Here is a 21,904-nt window from a genome sequence, read left to right as displayed (position 1 = left end):
GGCTCTTCAAGCTGATGAGGGAGAGGGACTTGATCGGGGGAGGGGGAGGGAAATGGGAGGCGGTGGCGGGGAGGAGGCAGAAATCCTCAATAAATAAATAAATTTAAAAAAAAAATCTTATGAAGTTTTTTACTTATTCCTTCCTCCCTACCCCTCCACCTGGTGTGTGTGTGTGTGTGTGTGTGTGTGTGTGTGTGTGTGTGTGTGTTTGTGTGTGTGAAAGAGAGAGAGAGAGATGCTGAGTTTCTATAGAGTTGTTTATAGAAAGCCTGTGTAAGGTTATATATAGGACTGCTGTAGGGACTAAATTGAAGAACTCTAGACTTTCAGGAATGGATGGGGCCTCATAGCTCCCTCCCTCTGATTTTTCATGTTTCTAGTCTATCTTGAAGCTCTGGAATCCTGAACTCTGTGGGAGTCAATGGGAGTGGCTGCTCCCTATTGGTCACCACCCCCCTTGGTGAGAATGGTGACCTTATTAAAGTAGTTCCCCCACTCATCTGGAGGAGGAGCTGGGGAGCTGAGCAGAGCGGAAGTCTGGACTCTCACTAGGTCAGTTCTCTCTCTTATAATCTGTGTAACTAGTTCTATGTCTGCATCAGTGGAAAACAGTTTTTCAATGTTCTATATAGCATGCATTAATTGTACAAAAGAGCTGGTTCTATAATGTAATTTCTACTAATGTAATTGTAATACAGTTTTATTATATTCACTGCTCAGTACCATTGACTCTAGCTGTGTTTGAATCTGGTTTGTATTGTTATGCCCAGATCACAGGGTCACCCTACTAACACTATGGAGTCTGTACTTGTAAACAAAAGCCAAGAGCTGTTATTTAAGATTGAGCCTCGACCCTGCATCCACCTGACATAGCGGTGAGATTGGAGAGCAATGATCCAAATTGGGTAGGATTTTTATCACAGCAGAGGTTGGGGTGTCTTGGTGAATGGGAACTGGCTGTGTGCTGAACTAAGGGACGTCTGGTGATCCTATCTACAAAGATTGCAATGTCAGGTATCCTAGTCTTTGGAACACTAGGTATTTTCCCCTTGACAGTCCCATTCCTGGGTGGTGCCTGAGTGGTCTCAGTTTGTGGTCTTTTCTGGAACCAGGTTTGCCTTAGGGTAACCTGAAACTCAGGCCTGCTCTTTGACTGGCTGATCTCTATTGAGCCTATTATGACTGGGCCATATATACCCCACTTCACAAGTACAGACGACAGGACCCGATCACAGGTCCTGCTTGTCTAGGGGTTCAAGGGAATGGTATTTGGACCTAAGAACTATTAGCTAACAGATTTTTCTACGGCAGTGATCATCCTTGGCTACCAGGCCTTATAGCTCTGATCTTTGAGTACAACAAAATTAATCCTGAATCTTCGGTTCTGCATAAAGAATCAAAGTGTCTTATCTAATTGCAGAAACATTTTAGTTAATAAATCCATTCATTAACAACTCTGGGCCTATTTTCCTGCTATGGCAATGGATATTATAGGTAGGCATTTTGTTCCCCAAGCCAGGGAGTATCCCTTAACTAAGCATTTCAACCTATTTTGGATGGGGAGTACAGGGTGACTTGTTCTTTTCTATAACTAGTTCAAGCTGACATTGGGGCATTGCTATCAGGGCCCAAGAAGGCTGAAAGGCTGGTCAAAGGCAAGGAGGGACTTCAGGCAGTGGGGCACTCATCAGGAGCAGCGGGTTGGCTGACTGCACTGAAAACTCAGGGAGCATTCACATGGGCTGGACTGGTCCACATCAGCTTCCAGCACGTCATTTGGAACAGGTTGTCGTCAGCAGCTGATGCTTAAATATGTCTGTCAACCAAGTGGAAACCTGTTGAGACAAGTCTAAATGAGGAACAGAAGTTAAAATTATGAACTTAAAGGTAAATATTCAGGCCCATAGTCCTAGTAAGTGGGAAAGGGAGGAGTCTCCAGACCAGGAGAGAGAAACATATCATCCTCAGCACTAGACACATGGGGAAACCTTGGGCTGTATTTATCTGGAGTTCTTTAGACCTGTGGGAAGTGAATCCAAGTTTTATGACTTCCCAGATTCTCTGAAGCTTACATGAATTTGTTTTTGTTTACAAAAAGAGACATAAAAGTTTTAGATACATTACTGAAAACTATATATAGTAGAAAAAGCAGGTATCTATAAAACAGCAGGAGTAGACTCATACCATCAAGTCCTAGCAAAAACTACAGATTTGGGTTAAAAGCATGTACATTTTCCTCTGTCCAGAGAGCCAGATATGGGTTGCAGTGAGATGCCCTTAGCCAAGGGAGAAGTACCTTAAAGTCTTATTAACTTATCAGAACTTTATTAATGTTAAGCTCTGAACTTGTGTACCATAGCAGGGGAAGAAATTTAAAACACTTTTTATATCTTAGCATATTTATTTATATCTTATTTATAAAACTTAAATCATTTTGAGACCCTTCAAATTTACAAGCTTTCATATCTTTAGATCTGAAAACATTTTGAGACCCTCAAAACTTGTATAGATTTTATTCTTTTATTTTCTTTCTTTGTTCACCAGAGACACAGGCCGTAACTACTGTGAGCAGTCATTTCTAATCACGTTCTAATCATATTCCTATAGTGGAAAGTTACATCTGAAACCTGTATCTTTTATTATGAAGCCTGTCAAACTATTATAAAGCCCTTTTCTTATGAAGCAAGACAAACCTACCCACCTTTTCTCAACAGGAGACCTAGTAGCTCTAGGAAAAGCAACTCTTGATTTTAACATGGGAAGAACCTGGCTGCCTGCTGCTAATCTGACAGCCATAGCTAGTCCTGTGGTTAATACTCTCAGAGATCCAAGAAGGTTAAATTATACCTGAGTGTAGACCAAGCAGCTTCTGAATCTATTAAAAATGACAGAGACCAGCCCATACCCAGTGAGCCATACCCAGGTCTCCATAGTGCTGGAGGCAGAAGTTCAGAACAGTATCAGTCTTAGTCAGGCCCATAAGGTGGGAGTCTTTTCTGTGGAGGAACATGGGTAAGACCTATCTTATTTTGTCTAGGCAAAGGGGGTACAATTAATTCTCCAATGTCCTTCTGCTTGTCCACAACCTGGCCTGGGTCTTGGTGGCAGTTGTTTTACTGGGGCATCTTGCCCAGTGGTCAGCATTGCCAAATCCAGGTGGAGTAATCGTGGTAATCTTCTTTGGAGACCTTGAGTCACTGATAGGATCTGGGAGTCTCTGTATGATATCATAAGCTTTTGAATCAACATTTTAAATGCCATATGTTGTAGATCTCTGAAGTAGTTTTGAGGACTGTCCAGGTATATCTGAATAGACAAACTTTGCTTCAAGTTACTTGTTTTAAGCTTACCTTTGAACATATACAGGGAAAGAAGTAAGGCTTGGTGTGGGAAGTCTTTCTGTATATGTGTTGCCGTTATTGTTTAATGAATGAAGAAGTTGCCTGTGATAGGGCAAAATAGAGCTAGGCAAGGAAAACTAAACTGAATGCTGGGAGAAAGAAGGTGGAGTCAAAGAGAAGCCCACAGGAGACAGATGCCTCCGATGTAGTCCACAGAAACTTTGTAGGTCTGAGAGGCTGGGAATGAATGAACAGTCTTCTCCAACAAAGGTTTATCCCTGTAATTAATTATGTCATTACTTACCGTGATCATAATGAAAGAATTTGATCATTTATAAGGATGACTGACTGTTTAGTTGTGTTCCCTAACATTCTACATTAAGTTAGCAACTTTTCTAAAACTTTGGCTTCATATCCCATTCCTGTCAGGTTTAGCCCTAAAAAATAATGATCTTGAATCAGATCTCTTTCAATATTAAAATTTTTAAATTACTCAGTTTATCCAAAAAGCTTGAGCTTAGCAAAGTTAGCAAAGACAAGGAGGCTAGACATACATTCTAAGGCCTAAATAGACCTTGAGTAAGGAGAGACATTCTCTAAGCCATTAGTTTTTAACTTTTCCAATGTTTTGAACTTCTAGTATAGTTCCCCAGGCTGTGGTGACCTCCCCATTACACAATTTTTCCCATTGCTCTATTAGAACTGCAGTCTTGTCATTTTAGGAATCTTAATGTAAACATGTGACACTCAGGCAATCATTTCACACCCCTGTTAAAAGGTTGTTTAACCCCCAGAGCGTCAGACTCACTAGGCTGAGAAGCTGCCTCAAGCCCTTTGCCAGACTGCTTAGGTCATTGTCTTGCTGCATCATAAGGAGTTAACACCCCAGTTTCTCCTTTGTGAGGCTAATGACTGTGGCCCTAACTTTTAGCTTTTTATTTTAAGTCCAAATATTAACAAAATAAAACATTTTATAAACTTAAAAATATATTGTAGTCTTATAAATTTAAATACTTTTAAAACTGTCCTGAAAAAGATTTAAAATCTCTCAAATTGAGTCCACGGACACTGGTGGACCAGGACTGAACCAGTGACCTGACTCAGAGTCAGCAATATCCATGTGTAACCGGAGTGGGACCGAACCAGCTACCTAGGACAGAGAGGGAGCAAGCTCCACCAGGAGCAGAAATCAGGAGGAAACCCAGTCCCGGAAGCCAACCCAGTCCCAGGACCCTGGCTGATGACGATTAAGTCTGTGACCAGATCCACAGTTAGTGATCTCCACCAGAACAGGTACAGGGGAGTAACCACTGCGGGTCTGTACGTGAATCTGGAACATTCAAGGGAGCAGACCTAAGCCAGGACCCAGGTGAGTCTGGGCGTGAGTCTAAGACCTCCCAGGAACTAGGACTGAGCCAGGACCTCTGCCAGGCTCGGCATGAGTGAACGTGGGACCTCCAAGAGAATAGGCAGGAACCAGACATCTCGGCAGGGCCAGGCATGAGTCTGGGTCCTCAGAGGGAGTAGGCCTGATCCAGGACCTCTAAGGGTCCAAGCATTTGTCTGGTGCATCAAAGGGAATATGCAGGAAGCTGGAACCTTTGCAGGTCCAAGCGTGAGTCTGGAACCTCTGAGGGAGTAAGCAGGTCCTCTGTGATTCTGAGTGCACCCGAGCTTGGGACCTCCAAGGCAGTAGACCAGAGCCAGAAATGTTTCCAGGTCCAACTCCAACCCAGGGACTCTGCAGGAAGGGTTCCAGAACAGGATTTACAGAAACAGGGCAAAGCCGGCAACCTAGGCCAAAGTAGGCCAAAAAAGCATTTAACAAAATGCAACATCCCTTCATGATAAAGGTCTTGGAGAGAGCAGGGATACAAGGAACATACCTAAACATAATTAAGGCAATATACAGCAAGCCAACAGCCAACATCAAATTAAATGGAGAGAAACTCCCAGCGATTCCACTGAACTCAGGAACAAGACAAGGTTATCCACTCTCTCCATATCTATTCAATATAGCTCCTATATTGAGGTCCTAGCTAGAGCAATAAAACAACAAAAGGTGATCAAGAGGATACAGATTGGAAAAGAAGAAGCCAAACTCTCACTGTTTGCTGATGATATGATAGTTTACATAACCGATCCCAAAAATTCTACCAAGGAACTTCTACAACTCATAAACACTTTCAGCAATGAATCAGGATACAAGATTAACTCAAAAAAAAAAAAAACAGTAGCCTTCCTGTACACAGATGATAACAGGGCTGGGGAAGAAAACAGAGAATCAACACCCTTCACAATAGCCACAAATAGCATAAAATATCTCAGAGTAACTCTAACCAAACAACTGGAAGACTTGTATGATAAGAACTTTAAATCTTTGAAGAAAGAAATTGAAGAAGACACCAGACAGTGGAAAGATCTCCCATGCTCTTGGGTAGACAGAATTAACAAAAAAATAAATGACCAGGCCGGGTGGTGATGGCGCACGCCTTTAATCCCAGCACTCGGGAGGCAGAGGCAGGCGGATCTCTGGGAGTTCGAGGCCAGCCTGGTCTACAAGAGCTAGTTCCGGGACAGGCACCAAAGCTAAAGAGAATCCCTGTCTCGAAAAACCAAAAAATAAAATAAAATAAAATAAATGGCAATCTTACCAAAAGCAATCTACAGATTCAACGCAATGCCCATCAAAATCCCAGCAAAATTTGTTGGACTCTAGTATCCAAACACCGAGAAGGAGTCGCCCCCAGAGACCATACACCACAGCCGATGCAAAAGCATGAGGATTTTATTGATTCTGTCATGACAGGGTACCCCAGCATTCGGGAAGCCGAGGGACCCCAAATAGCAGGTACAGTCTACTTTTAAAGGGGCCACAGAAGCAAGGGGGGTTGTTCTGTGACTATTCTGATTGGCTTATTTGAAAGGACTATTACCAATAATTGACTGGAAAGCTGTTGCCAGATCAGATGAGGTAAGAGGTCATTTTGACCCCGTTTCCCAGGGGACCGAACCAAAACATACGTATATGCGTAATTGTTCAGGAACTGAGTACGTGCGAGTGTAGCTGTTAGGTCCTTGGTTCCCAGGGGAGGAGGGGAAGCACTATGGCACAGAGGCTGAGAGGATTCAAAAATGGCTTCAGGATTGTCTTAAAGTCTTACAAATTCTTCACAGAACTCAAAAGAACGGTACTCAACTTCATGTGGAAAAGCAAAAACCCAGGATAGACAAAACAATACTGTACAATAAAAGAACTTCTGGAGGCATCACAATGCCTGGCTTCAAACTCTACTACAGAGCTACAGTACTGAAAACAGCCTGGTATTAGCATAAGGACAGACAGGAGGACCAATGGAACCGAATAGAAGACCCGGATATCAATCCACACATCTTCGAACATCTGATTTTTGAAAAAGAAGCAAAAAAAAATATCAAATAGAAAAAAGAAAGCATATTTAAGAGGTGGTGCTGGCATAACTGGATATCAACGTGTAGAAGAATGAAAATATACCCATAACTATCACCATGCACAAAACTCAAGTCCAAATGGATCAAAGACCTCAACATAAAGCCAACCACACTGAACCTCATAGAAGAGAAAGTGGGAAGTACACTTGAACACATTGGCACAGGAGACCACTTCCTAAATATAACCCCAGTAGCATAGACACTGAGAGAAACAATTAATAAATGGGACCTCCTAAAACTAAAAAGCTTCTGTAAAGAAAAAAACATAGTTAACAAAACAAAATGACAGCCTACAAAATGGGAAAAGATCTTCACTAACACCACATCGGACAGAAGTCTGATCTCCAAAATATACAAAGAACTCAAGAAATTGGTCACCAAAAGAACACATAATCCAATAAAAAAATATGGAGTACAGACCTAAACAGACAACTCTTAACAGAGGAATCTAAAATGGCTGAAAACACTTAAGGAAATGTTCCACATCCTTAGTCATCAGAGAAATGCAAATCAAAGCAACTCTGAGATTCCACATTATATCTGTAAAAATGGCCAAGATCAAAAACACTGATGACAACTTATGCTGGAGAGGTTGTGGGGAAAAGGGAACACTTCTGCATTGCTGGTGAGAATGCAAGCTGGTACAGCCCCCTTGGATGTCAGTGTGGCAATTCCTCAGAAAATTAGGAAACAACATTCCTCAAGACCCAGCAATACCATTTTGGGGCATATATCCAAAGGATGCTCAATCGTGCCACAAGAACATGTGCTCAGCTATGTTCATAGCAGCTTTGTCTGTCATAGCCAGAACCTGGAAACAACCTAAATGCTTCTCAATCGAAAAATGGATACGGAAAATGTGGTATATTTGCACAATGGAGTACTACACAGCAGAAAAAAATAATGATATCTTAAATTTTCCAGGAAAATGGATAGAGCTAGAAAACATTATTTTGAGTGAGGTAAACCAGACACAGAAAGACACTTATCACATGTACTCACTCATAGGTTGTTTTTAAACATAAAGCAAAAAAAAAAAAGCCTACAAACCACAATCCCAGAGAACTTAGACAACAATGAGGACACTAAGAGAGACTTACATAGATCCAATCTACGTGGGAAGTAGAGAGTAGAAAAAGACAAGATCACCTGAGTAAATTGGGAGTATGGGGACTTTGGGGGAGGGTTGAAGAAGGGAGGGGAGAGGCAGGGAGGGGAGCAGAGAAAAATGTGGAGCTCAATACAAATCAATAAAAAAAAAACTTTCAAATGTCTTCCTGCCAAACCAAAACATAAAGTACCCTCTTTTACTTTAGGAGGGAGAAACACGGCATAATCTGTATAAGGCAAAATCAAGCTCCAGTAGTGTAAGCAATTTAAAGTTCAACATCTGGGATTTATTTATAATCTTTTTTGTTGTTGTTTTGTGTTTGAGAGGAGGTTTAGCTCATCTCTTTGGCCCCACCCTCAGCAGTGTATACATAGCCTGGCTTCCGGCTCTCAGCCTGCTCCATTTCACTGTGGCTGATGCTTCTGGTGACTATCACCTGGCACTGGCATTTCTAAAATTGTTTAGGTCACCATAGCAACTGGACTCTCTTTGGAACTCTAGCCCTCCCGTACATTCACAAACCTCAGCTGTTCCCTATGGTCCCTTTTCGTTTTTACAACCATTATCACCTGGGTGACTCTTAAATTACCAAGTTGCCAGACCAAGGTACATTCCTGTGTATAAAGCAATGATGGAAGCACAGATTTAAAGTCTTATTAAACAAACATTGTTTTTAAATCTTATCTTATATAAATCTTGTTTTTAGGGTAGGACATGAATTATCATATAAAACTCTACCCCAATCCAAAATATCTTGGAGAACTGTTGTTGCCTCCTTGGTACGCCCACTCCACAGGGTCACCTTTAATCAAGACAGCAGTGAAATCCTATGACATCATCTTCTTTAACCCTAGCAAAGGTGCCTCCAGCCATGTGGCTGACTAAAAGTGATGGCAACCCAAAATAGATTATGTCATGTCATGTGGTTCCTTTAAAATTATCCTTGTGTAGATTTTTTTTTAATTTTCAGTTTTCAGTGCTGCTAGTTTTAACATTTTATGTAACCATATTTTTAACCTTAGCTAACAAAATAAATTTGTAAATCTCAAGGTACAGAATGTTCATATAAGCCAAGTCCAATTTTCTGGCTGTTTGCTGTGTTTTTCTTCTCCCTGTCACTGTGCCAGGGGTTCAGGCTGACACAGGGACACAGAGGAAACTGTTAAATAAACATGCTTGGGTCTAGCGAAAGAAGAGCCATAATCCAACGCTAGAGCCAGCTTTTTGTTTTTTTAAGTCTTAGTATTTCCATTTTCTCCCAATATTTATTTGTTTGTTTGTTTTATAGTGTTCTGCCTGCATATATGCCTGTATTCCAGCAGAGGGCACAAAATCCATTATAGATGGTTGTGAGTCACCATGTGGTTGTTGGGAATTGAACTTGGGAGCTCTGGAAGAGCAGTCAGTTCTCTTAACCGCTGAGCCATCTCTCCAGCCCTAGAGCCAAGCTTTTTAATAAAGAACAGCATAAAACAGGCTTAACGTTATCAACACCAAAAAGACATCTGGACTCCTGCCAACCCCAGAGATAAATTCTGAGCCCTGACCATAAATGTAGCCACATCAGTGCTGGGTGGTTTCTGTCGGCAGCAGAAACAGCAAAAATTGCCCAACCATTCTTGTTCAGCTTCATGCTTGCAGCAAAACTTGCAAACACACCAGAAAACAGACAAAAGTTCCCAACAAAACAAGCATACACAACTTTTCAGGAAATAGACGAAACAGGTTCACAGGTCCTTTATCATTATAGGATCAGGGTTACTTTGCTTACGTCCTCAAAGCAAAGGCCTATGACCAGCTGAGTGAGTCTGGATTGGTGCAGTGTTCATTGTTGGTCACTGCTGAGTGAGAAGTTAAGACATAGAGACCTTCCGGGGTGCATGCCTTTAATCCCAGCACAGGGGAGGCAAAGGCAGGCAGACTTATTAATTCAAGGCTAATCTGATCTACTAAGAGTATTCCAGGACAGCTATGGTTGTTACACAGAGAAATCCTGTCTCAAAAAAAACAAAAGAGAGAGAGGAAAAGAGAGATGACCTTCTTGGGTCCCCTGGAAGTCATCCATGAAGAAGGCAGACTGCCCTTCCCTAGTGCTTTATTACTGAACATATTCCAGAGTGTTGTGCCCAGATTACGACCCCCAGAGAGAGACCACCAGAGAGGTCCAGACTGTAATAAGCAAGGTTTAATCAGCATAATACAAACATGTTTGGAACTCATCTCCATCCCCATTACAACAAGGTAGAGAGGAGTTGTATCTCCTCTGTGGGGTAAGCTTTTTAAGGCATAACTACAAAGAGAATCTTTGAAGCTGCTTTGGCACGGGTACAAGGACTTTTGCTCCCTCCCATTCTGTTAAGTCAGCGTTTTCCTTGTTTTTAGAGCAAGGCCATCTTTATCAGCCTGTGCCAGGTGGCTGGCTGGGCTGACCTAAGTGACCTTGTGCTCGGAATCTCCCGAGTGGGAGAGGGGAAGGCCACTATCTTCTTGGGAAAACATTCTGCTAGGAAATTTCTCCTTGCCCCTTTGAGAATAAGGGGAGAGGGTCCCACACAGAGCGCAGTCTCCCAGGATTGATCTCTTTGCTTTTCCATTCACAGTGAAACCACAGCTGTGGCCATGGCTGGGAAGCCCGTGCTTTACTACTTCAATGGCCGGGGCAGGATGGAGTGCATCAGGTGGCTCCTGGCTGCAGCAGGGGTGGAGGTAGGTTGTGCATTGCTCTTCTGGAATGGGACCTAAGATAAGTCTAAATACTTCTCTAACCTGAGAGGCTCCACACCAGGAAAACGGTACATGGTTTCTTGTTAATAGTGATCTTCATGTATTAAGGAGATGGACTGATTGGAGAAAATGAAAATTTGAACATTAAAGGATATTTTCAGGAAAAAAAATCAAATACTTACTTGGTTGGTTACCTATTTGAGTTAAATCCAGTTACATAATGAGACATACAGAAATAAAAACTCAAGTATTGATTATTAAATAATTCAAGTTGTTTATTGCAGATTACGGTATGATATTGTGGTTATAGCTATGACCCTGTTCTTTTTAAAAGAGTATTTAAGATTCACAAAACTGTGATGGGAACATTTGACACCTCAAGTCTGACATTAAAATCAGAGTCACAGAGAAGATGGGCAGAGATGAACCCGTTGGACATTACCTGGGGGCTATTGGAGCTGTCAATTGGTGATTGACAGGTGGAGGATCTTTGCATCTTGTGTGTAGTTTTACAGTGTAGAACCAGAAATTTCCACGATAAAAAATGGTTTCAAGGGGACAGGAGACTGAAGTGATGGCTCAGTGGTCAAATCCCCATGGTGTCCTTGCAGAGGCCCCACACAGGCTGCTTACAACTGCCCGTTGCTCTAGCCTCAGAGGGTGCCCACTCCTCTGGTCTGCACTCCTATAAAATAAAAACTACAAAAAGGGGTAAATTATACAAGAGATGTTCAGTAGAGTCAAGTTAAAGATAAACAGGACAAATGGGAGCCCTGACACAGAAGACAGAAACACACCGCCTGCCACAGTCCAGCACACTCAGTAATCAGTTTGTAGTGACTTCAGATGCCAGGTGCAGGGCTGATCAGGAGGGCATAGGTAGGATGTAAAACAGAGGTGCCATCTTCAGGTGGCCCCACATCTGTGAGCTTTCAGAAGTGAGAGAGTGGTCCAAGTGAGTGTGAAAGCAACATTCTGAGCTTAAATACTTTCTTTCCACCTTTAGGGAAGAAAATTCTGATAGATGTTAGTGCTGCCCTCTAGAGGTGTCCCTGGGAAAAACACTTCCCAGCTCACTCCAGGGGAGCTCAGCTGTTGGTATTTCCTGACAGGAAGTCCTGGAAGCTACTGAGATCTTGTCCTCCTCAGACAGGAGCAGAATGGAAAGGGTAAAAGATGAAGTGGTGTCCTGTGAAGGTGGCTTTGGTGTCCTCCCTCGGTGTCATAGCAACGTGTTTCCCTCAGCTGTGGAATCCACCTCCATTCCTAACCGAACAGGGCTTCAGCTGATTCTTTCTGAATGAAGGACGGCATAAAAACCGAGACACGCTAGTGCCAGCCCAGGAGGATTCTTTAAATACATGAATAGCTGGGTGCCAGTGTGTGTATGCCAGCTCTGTGGCTCTGGGGATGTTCTAAGCCACTGGACTGTTGATTTAACTCAGGAGGAGGGGGTGGTGCACAAGCCTTCCTCTTCCGTGTCCTTAGTGACTGAGAAGGCAGTGGGCAGAGGCCGCTAGAGACCCTGGCTGGGACCTTCCAGCTCCGTGTGCCCACAGGCTGCCATTGTCATCATCCCCCTCACACTCACCAAACCCATCACAGTTCAGCCACATCTGTGATGACTGTCACCACTCCCTGCACCTCTCTGAGTGCTGTGCAAGTTGTTGACGTCATTTCATTGTCTGTCAGTCCAATCTGTGGGGTTATGGGATCATCAGCAAACTACTAATCAAATTAGAAACCAATTTCCAAACTTTCATAACTAAAAAGTCCCTTTAGACTATGAAAGTAAAAAAGTCCTTTCAAAGGCCCTAGAGGGTTGGCAAGTTGACTCAGTAGATAAAGGCAAAGTGGAATGCCCTGATTTTGGATTTAGAAACCCATGTAAAAACCCAGATTCGTATGTCTTTTCATATGTCACAGCTTTGTCCTGGTGTGTGAGTGCGTGTGTGTGCGCACACCCACACACACACACACACACACACACACACACACAGGCCTTCACACAGAAACATTTATATACACAAAAATAAAGGGAGCTTAGATGAGGAGCCAGAAATTTGGCTCCGCATTTTAAAGTGCTTACTGATTTTGCAGAAGAACCAGATTTGGATTCCAGCACCTACATATGGAGACTCAGAACTGCCTGTAACTCTAGCTGCAGGGGACTTTGCTGCCCCTGTCCTCTGTGGATTCTGCACTAATTTTCACACACACACACACACACACACACACAGCAGTAATTAAAGATAACAAAAATAAAGAACTTGGATCTTGCTTGACCAGCAAGCACCCACATCCAAGTCCCTGTGCACCTGCTGTAGCCATATCCCACCTGCCCCTCAGTGAAGCCTTTCAACACCAGAACCTGCAGCTCTGTTTTGGAGATGACGTCAGATAGGATGGATTCACCAACTTCTTTTAGAATTGGTTGTAGATATTGTTCCCTAAGCTGCAGAAAATGTTTCTGCTTTGTGCATGGGAGGAAAGGGCACGGGATTCACAGCTAGGAAATCTCTCAGTTTTAAAGGATCTCTCCTTTCATTACATTATTAAGAAATTTATGACTCAGCACTGAGGCTTCTCAGATAAGAATGGGACAGGTGTAGCAAGTATTTATTTGAAAAATTTGAAGATGAAAAATTTCATTATTAGCATGATCAAGAGGGAGTGTTGAGCATGGCAAATCCAAGTGATAATATGACTGGGTTTTCAGTTCTTGATCACGACAGCTGTAAACTTTCCTTCTGGTGGGAAACATGGCATTTGATTAGATAACCAAAGGACTGTGTGAGGTGAGGACGCTTGAAAATGCAGAGGGGAAGGGAGTAAACCTGCCGGTTGTGTTATTGCAGGGTTGGAGAACTGAGAGAGTGGTGACTGGGCAAGTCCCAAAGACGGTGACAGTCATCCAGATTTCACTAACCATGTATATATAAATTGAATTTAAAGTTTTATTTTATGTGCGTGTGATTTTGTCTGGATGGATTGTGATGCACCATGTGTGTGCAGTGCCCAAGGAGGACAGGAGAGGGCATTGGATCTGGCCCTGGAGGTGCAGACACTTGCAAGATACCAAATGTAGGTGCTGGAATCAAGCCTATGTCCTCTGGAAGAGCACTCAGTGCTCTTAGCCCCTGAACCATTTTCTCCAGCCCTCAGATATAAAATTGAAAGATATAGATAAGGAGGGGAGTAAGGACCTGAGAGTTTAGAGCACTGGCTGTTCGTCCAGAGGACCCGAGTTCTAGTCCCAGCACCCACATGGTGGCCCCCAACCATCTACAACTCCAGTCCCAGGGAATCCACTGTCTTCTGGCATCTGGGCCACCAGGCATGTGTGTGGTGCACAGATAAAGGTAGGCAGAGACTGCTTATTCGTTTCCCAGCAAACACCAGTGCACACAAAATATGTAATAATTTTTAAATTTTTTGATAAAATTTTATTAATAGTGAAAGACTTAAAAACATTGGAAATACATTTTCAAGTCTCGGAACTGAGAGACGACTATTAAAATAATCAAAGGTTATAAAGGTATGTGAACACTCCGGGGCTGTTATTGAGAAAGGCGAAATGCTCAGAACACAGTCTGTAACCTGAAGCTCGAGCTACAAGCACTCAATCTTGGTGCTTTTAAAGAGATGTCAAATTGGCAGGGAACAATTGACAGCTGTTTAGAGAATCTGAAATGGGGCCAATAAATGCAAAAGCACAATATTCAAAGATCAAGGATGGCAAAGATGAAAAGAATGTGATTAAATACGGGCTGAAAGAGCCATCCAGACAAAACTGCTTTAAGTAAATCCAAAGACAAGGGCACAGACAAATAAAGAAAAGAAATTGAATATAAAAATCATTCTTTGATAAGGATTTAATTTCCTTAATAAATACTCACCAATTACCTAAAGGACAAAGTAAGAGTTAGTCTGATCCTATCTTTTTTTGTGTTTCCATGATGTGTTATAAACTCATTGTTTACAGTTGAGAAGCCCTGAAATAGGCATCTTCTTAATAAAGTATCATGAATATAGTAAATATATCTTGAAAATAAAAAATGTAGATACCCACGGGCCCATGCCATGTGCCATGACGGAGACACAGAAAGTTCTATTCTGTTCTCAATGAAGTTTAAACACTTTCCTAAAACCCAAAGCCTCAACAGTCAATTTCGCAGTGCTAGGCTGCCAGTGAGAACACTCCCCTCTTAGCTTCTAAGAATGGGGTCAGGGTGGAGGGGCACCACACGACTGAGTAGCTTTGTTGTGATCAACACCCTATTGTTGACGGATCTAGTCAGAATTCCAAGTGGCCATGAACAGTCTCCTTTGTATCTATTGCAAGTTTTAATTTCTGCAAATGTTCTACCAGACACAGACTGCTCAAGCTCAAAGATTTCCAATGATACAGAGCGGGCTAACGAGAATGCCTTTACTTTTTTTTTTCCTTCAGTTTGAAGAGAAGTTTGTAGAATCTCCAGAAGACTTGGAGAAGTTAATAAAAGGTAACACTAAGTATTTATAAGTCCTCAGTAAGGTGCCGAGTAGGAGGTTTACCAGAAGGTGATGTTGCTGAGCAGAGGGTGGGAAAAGTCAGGAATGGCAGAGTGATGTGATGGAGGTAGGGGGCTCACTGAGTGCTCTAAAAATGGAGACAGTGATAAGGGTAGGAAAGTTGGTTTCTCCAAAAGTTTCCCTAGTGGGTTGTTACTGTTTTCTACGATTCCTACCCCAGAGTGAGCAATCTCAGTCAGGACGTCTCACTCGCTTACACGGTCAGTGTCACACACACTGCCCTGCAACCACAAGACACATCAGCATCAATTACATCATGGACAGAAAACAGCTGCAATGATTTTTTTTTTAACTACCGAGGAGTTACTATCAACCACAAAGCAAGGCTGGAGAACTCATGGTAGCTCCCTATAGAGGACCCTGTCACACACCTTAATGTTATGAAAATGAATAGATTGTCAAACACCTTAGTTTTCTTTGCATGGTATCTCTCTGCTGTCCCTACCCCTCTTCCACTGGATTTAGTGCATCCAGGGACATGAATTGAACATAAAAGCATGCATTAGAGATATAATATGTGTCTGGATAGGAAATAAAGACGGATTCAAGAAGCCAAAAGAAGATGCGTGATACAGAGCAGAAACAGATGCTAAAGTAAATAGGGTTCAACTTGAAAGACTGAGAGCCAATCATTTATCTTTCCTTTACATGATCAGACACTTCAATACAACTTTTCTGCTCCTGAGAAGTGAGACTTGGACACCTCACAGACCTATTCCTTTCTTCTTTCACAGATGGGAGTTTGATGTTTCAGCAAATACCCATGGTGGAGATTGATGGGATGAGGCTGGTACAGACCAGAGCCATTCTCAACTACATCGCCACCAAATACAACCTCTATGGGAAGGACGCGAAGGAGAGAGCCCTGTACAGTATATTTTCTGTTATTACTCCAAAGGGAAATGAAGGAAATTTGGGTGTCTCCATGAATGAGCAAGAGGGTGGCAGGGTTTATGTCTAGGAGCAGGCTGGTTATTTCACTTAGGTCAAGTATGGAAGAGTCCATGGAGGAGAGGGAAGGGCATATGGGGCGGATGCAGGTGAGTGTGGCTACAGCCAAGGATGATGTTGTCAGCACAGCACAGGGACAGAGTTGCAAACACGGTGGCCAAGTGTGTGAGCATGGGGGAGCCATGACTCCTGGTGCTCAAGGCTTCAGTGCTGGACCTCAGCCAACAGCTTAGGGCAAGGACACAGGGCTTGAGGCTGCAGGAGGAGTCCTAGGGAGGAGGGTGAAGGAGCTGCCTCCCACGTCCCAGGAGTAGGAACAGTGCAGAGCAAGCACCTGAATTCCCAGCCAGTTGTATGGACTGCTCAACAGAATGAGACTTAGAGAGACCAAGCGCCAAGATTACCTGAAGCATTTAATGCAGGACTAAAGCAACCAGGCTGACTGTACCACCCATGCTGGGACCCACTGCTGTGACAAAATCCTTGACTCATAAACCACTGTGAGAGTATCACAGCTGCTCAAAGAACTAAATGTGGTGTGGGAAACATGTCCATGGTAAATGGACCTGACTGTAACAATGCTTGTATAGAAATACTTCTAGCGGCATTATTATATTTCCCTATGGTGGAATCAGCCGAGATATTCAATAAGAGATGAGAGAGGAGCACATCGTATGATTTTAGCCATGAACATACGTGAGGAAAGCAATACAAAGGTACAGCATGAATATTACATGGTGTAAAGTAAGCAGACATCAGGGCATATGTTCCATGGCTCATTTCTTTCTTGAGGGGGAGGGGACTGGCGAGACAGGGTTTCTCTGGGTAACAGCTCTGGATGTCCTGGAACTACCTCTGTAGACCAGGCTGGCCTCGAACTCACAATCCACTGCTCATTTCATATGAAATGTTCCCATCCTCCCCATGGACAAGAAGGAAGCAGATCAGTCCTCCTGCACTAGCTGCCACAGTGCCAGGCCTTGGGGTGTGGGGAAGGCCAAAATCTTCTAGAATTGGAGAATGTTATGTTTCCAGGATCCTGCAAGAATACTTACGAAAACAGAAGAACACATTTTGAGGGTATAATAATGGCGGTGTATGACTGTGTGATGGTGAACCTTTGTTCCAAAAAGAATAGTAGAAATTACACTTTGGAACAAGGGAATGCATGTGTCCCATGTGTGCTGTGGCTTACATGAATAAAGAAATAGACAAGTCATGACAAATGTCAGCAAGGCCAGAATCCAACTGCAGTGTGATCTGGTTATATAGATGTTCTTCGCGAGAAACGAGTGGAGACTTCTACACTGCCCAAGAATGACTCCGAGCCGTGAGGCAGAATGAGAGATGCACAGAGACGCACCTGAAGGCTCAGCCAGGGCTTGGTGTTGAACGCACGGGAGGCAGTGTTGTAGTGCATATATAGGAGGAGTAGGATGCTTTTTGTTCTTTTTTGCTCTTTTTAGGGGAGCCCTCCACCCAGCCCCCAAAAGAATCACTCGGAGGCTTGTTCTTAGTTATAAACGTCTGACCTTAGCTTGACTTGTTTCTTGCCAGCTTCTCTTAAATTATATTATCCCATCCTCCTTTTGCCTCTGGGTTTTCCCATTCTCTTACTCTCTAAAGCTTATTCTTACTCCATGGATTGCTGGGTAGCTGAGTGGCTGGCCCCTGTTGTCCTCCTATTTATGTGGCTACTTCTCTGAACCCCTTCTTCCCAGATTTCTCCTACTATATATTTTTTTTACTGCCTGCCAGTCTCTCCTTCCTTTCCTCCTGCCTCACTATTGCCATTCAGAGCTCTGTGAGGCCATCAAGTGTTCTAGAGAAGCAAAGTATCACAGCTGCACAGAGTTAAACAAATGCCACATAAACAAAAGTAACACACCTTCACATAATATTCCCAATACTGCAATTTTGTAGCTCTGATAATCTCAGTATGGCTCTAGAGATCAAATCATATCAAGGAGCATGCAAAACTGCTGTATCTTATGGGATGCCACCATGTATATCAGGATGGCATCTCTAAATGGGTCAGTGATGCCTTTGGGGCTTGGGTTAGGGCCATGTGTATGTAAAAAAAAAATAAAACTATATCTGAACAAACAGGATGTCCTGGAAGGAAAGTTAATATATCTGTTAAATATAAAAAATTATATTCATATTCACTAGATGAAGTAACTTTGCAAACACCTTCCAGAGTAAATTTCTTGGGTTTTTAGATTAAAATGTAAAATAGGGAACCTTTGAGAATCCTTAACCATTTGGATAATTTTGTCTTTCAGGATTGACATGTATACAGAGGGTATTTTAGATCTCACTGAGATGATGCTGCAAGTGGTCATAAGTCTCCCAGACCAAAGAGAAGCCAAGATCTCCTTGATAAAAGAAAAGACCAAAAACCGGTATTTGCCAGCCTATGAAAAAGTAAGTAGGCTGTTTGAAGTCTGGGGACACTGAGTTTCCAGGAGAAGAGAAAGACAGAGGTTGGGAAGGACAGGGTGCTGCCTCACTGACCTTCCATGAGCCTCCCTGTGCAGCTCCCTGCCCACAGGACACTGTATACAAACAGCCTGTGAATGAGCACTGCATGGTCACACCAATCTAGTGGTCCACATTCAACAGGGTTCAAGGCCATAACCAGATCTGATCTGTGGAAGGCTGAGCCACACCAGAGATGGACATAGATCCTGCAGACACACTGGGCTTCAATTCCAGGGCAAACTGCAGAAAACCACAGATGGGAAAATATTCTGTCACATCACACAGGGAGCCCAGAGAGTCACTGGCTGTCAGGAGAAGAGGAGAGAGCTTCAAAGATGGAGAGAAGAACCTGACCTAGGACAGTGATGCAGGCAGAGGAGGAGGCTGATGAAGAGATGTAAAGGAACACTGGCCTGCAGGAGTTAGGGTCACAGATGACAGGCTTGGGATGAGAGCCATGCACATCCACACATGAAGGGGTGTCTGTGTACACGCAGTGTCTCTCTTAGTCGGGGCTTCTCTTTGGAGGTAGATCACAAACACATCAGACTGACTTGATCTTCTGTCAAATAAAAGCAAAAAAAAAAAAAAAAAAAAAAAAAAGCTGTGATCCTAGAGGATAAGGGATCGTACACATTCCTCCAAGACCGTTGTTACTGTTTAGAGGCTGTGGGACCTGGGAGACTGAAGGCAAACTGAAGTCTCATACAACAGCCAACTCAATCCAGAGCATTAGACTGTTTTCACTCTAAGGGCTAAGAGAAGACACACAAGTAAACCATGCAGTCACAAGAGCAAACCACACGTGATGGTCAAGCGGAAAAGAAACAACACTAGCGCCTGTCGTAATGAATCGTCCACTATACTTGGAAGAGCATGAAACCATAATGCAAGAACAAGTCTACGATGTTTGATGAAGGTGAGGTCAGAGGACTCTTGCCTTGACATCTTGGAGTTTTCTCACAAGCACTCAGGAACCTTCCGTGACTCCATTCTCAGACCTTGTTCCGACGGCACCTGACTGTCAGACCTACAGAGCATCACTCTGGGTCTCATTCCATCCTCTGACCGTTCGCCCATCTCGGCCCTGCTCTATGGAAGCAGTGAGGCTTTTAGGAGCCATCGGGTCCTCATGAGAGCCACTGTAGCCTATGGTCCTGACAATTAAGACTTTTCTCATGGGACACATGAACTAGCCATCATCATGTCTGAGAATCCCAGTTCCCTGTATACACTGCGCTATGGACTAAAAAACAGGGGAGGCTTACTTTTGCTTTTGAGTCTATGCCTTTCTTAGGGTTTTCACTGCTATGAAGAGACACTATGGTCACAGCAACTCTTATTAAGAAAACATTTACTTGGGGTGGCTCACATCTTTTCAGAGGTTCAGTCCCTTATCATTGTGATGGGGACCACAGAGGCTTGCAGGCATTTGTCATGTTGGCTGCATTTGGCTTGTAGGCAACAGGAAGTCAGTTCACTCAGTGGGTGGTATCCTGAGCACTGGCAACCTCAAAGCCCGCCCCACAGTGACACTTCCTCCAAGAAGGCCATACCCTCTCCAACAAAGTCACTCCCCCTAATAGTGCCAGGCTCTGTAAGATTAGGGGGGTGAATTACATTCAAACTACCACAATGTGATAATTATAATTCTTTTCTCAGTATGCATGAACAATGTACACACTTGTAATGACTCTTTACTAGAAGTTAAACAGAGGCAAAGTGTCTCATAGGGAGACTTGGGGAAAGTCAGTGGCCCCAGCCCAACTGTTTGTGTTCATAATCTGTCTCATTTAATTTGGCAGGTCTTGAAGAGCCACGGACAAGACTACCTTGTTGGCAACAGGCTGACCAGGGTAGACATTCACCTGCTGGAAGTTCTCCTCTATGTTGAAGAGCTTGACTCCAGCCTTCTGGCCCCTTTCCCCCTGCTGAAGGTGAGATCACCTCAGAGAGGCAGCCGCACACGCATGGCTCTGAGAATATAATGGTGGCCTGTGGGCTGCTGAGGGCCCACACTTCAGCCTCCAAACTGAGCTACTAAACACTGGTTTGAGACATGACTATAATCGTTCTGTGTATAGAGATTTGGAGGTGATACCCCAAGAAGAATATTTTGTCTTTTTTCATGAGAAAGATGCAGAACCCCACAGATCACTGCCTAGATCCCCGTTTCTTACAGGCTGCGTGTGGTCTTCATCTTCCATCTCATGTGGCCTGTCTCTGCACATGCAGAGTGGGAGCAGGTCTCTGTCATGCTGACCCCTTCCTTTGCCCTGACCACTCAGCACTGTGCTTCCCACTCCACGGACCCACCATACTGTCTTTCCCGCCCCCCGTTACCCCATCCTTGTCTCCAGTGTGAAAACTGACTGTGAGTTATTCATGGTCAGACTTTGATGTTTTCTGCCCCCATTTCCAACTCAGTTTTTCACATCTTCACTTTTCTTTGGTATCTCTGCTTTCACACCCGAGAGACACAGTGCTCTGTGATCTGGACCACACTCTGCACAGGCTGTGTCCAGGGGCCTGAGGAGAAGACAATTGGATGTCAAAGGAGGTCTTAAGGAAATTATGTTGAGATATGGTTTATAGCTCATGGATTTGTCATTCCTCTCACATCTTCTCTGGGCCTGTTGCAACGAGGCAGTTGGTCGTGTGCTGAGAGAGGCTCAGATGTTTTACACTGTGCACATGAGCAGTTCTGACTCTCAGGCTGTGTGTTCTGGATTACAGGCCCTGAAGAGCAGAATCAGCAGCCTGCCCAATGTGAAGAAGTTCCTGCAGCCTGGCAGCCAGAGAAAGCCTCCCATTACTGCAAAACAAATCGAAGAGGCCAGGAAGATTTTCAAGTTTTAGTAAAGCTGCATTTACCGAGTCCTTGGATTCCAGTCTCTGGTGTTTATCAAAACTAAGTCACGGCTGTGGATCATGGTTATTTTGAAATAATAAACATGGAAGAACACTGTATGTAGTTAGTGTGTTTGAAGTGTGAGCTTGGATTCCTGGTGTCACACATAAAGACGAAGGCAAACTAAAGACACTTCAATTAAAAGCAAACTAGTCTAATTAGGCATACTCCTGACAAGCTTACTCTGGATCCTAAGCAGCACTGCCCCCATGCTGCCCCTCATGGTCATTGGAGGTACTGTACCTTTGAGCTGTCTTGGTGACTCAAGTAGGTCTCCTCCAACTACTCTCCTTCCAGGAGGCCCATGCTCAAGCAAGAAGTAATTCTTCACCCACT

The 21,904-nt window shown here is 43.5% G+C and overlaps 1 protein-coding gene across 1 annotated transcript; it reads left to right on the top strand.

The window, feature by feature from the left end:
• Window positions 1-500: 500 nt before the first annotated feature.
• On the top strand, window positions 501-21,631 carry LOC101995214 (glutathione S-transferase A2-like). Its single transcript, XM_005347594.1, has 7 exons — window positions 501-552; window positions 10,524-10,629; window positions 15,101-15,152; window positions 15,957-16,089; window positions 18,459-18,600; window positions 20,463-20,594; window positions 21,394-21,631. Exons 2-7 carry the CDS (start codon window positions 10,543-10,545, stop codon window positions 21,514-21,516), a joined length of 669 nt encoding a protein of 222 aa, XP_005347651.1. The 5' UTR covers window positions 501-552; window positions 10,524-10,542; the 3' UTR covers window positions 21,517-21,631.
• The last annotated feature ends 273 nt before the right edge of the window (window positions 21,632-21,904 follow it).

Source organism: Microtus ochrogaster, chromosome 5, assembly GCF_000317375.1.
Source record: "Microtus ochrogaster isolate Prairie Vole_2 chromosome 5, MicOch1.0, whole genome shotgun sequence".
Lineage (NCBI taxonomy): Eukaryota > Metazoa > Chordata > Mammalia > Rodentia > Cricetidae > Microtus > Microtus ochrogaster.
The sequence above is the reverse complement of the archived record's forward strand: the minus strand, read 5'-3'. Positions and strand labels throughout refer to the sequence as shown.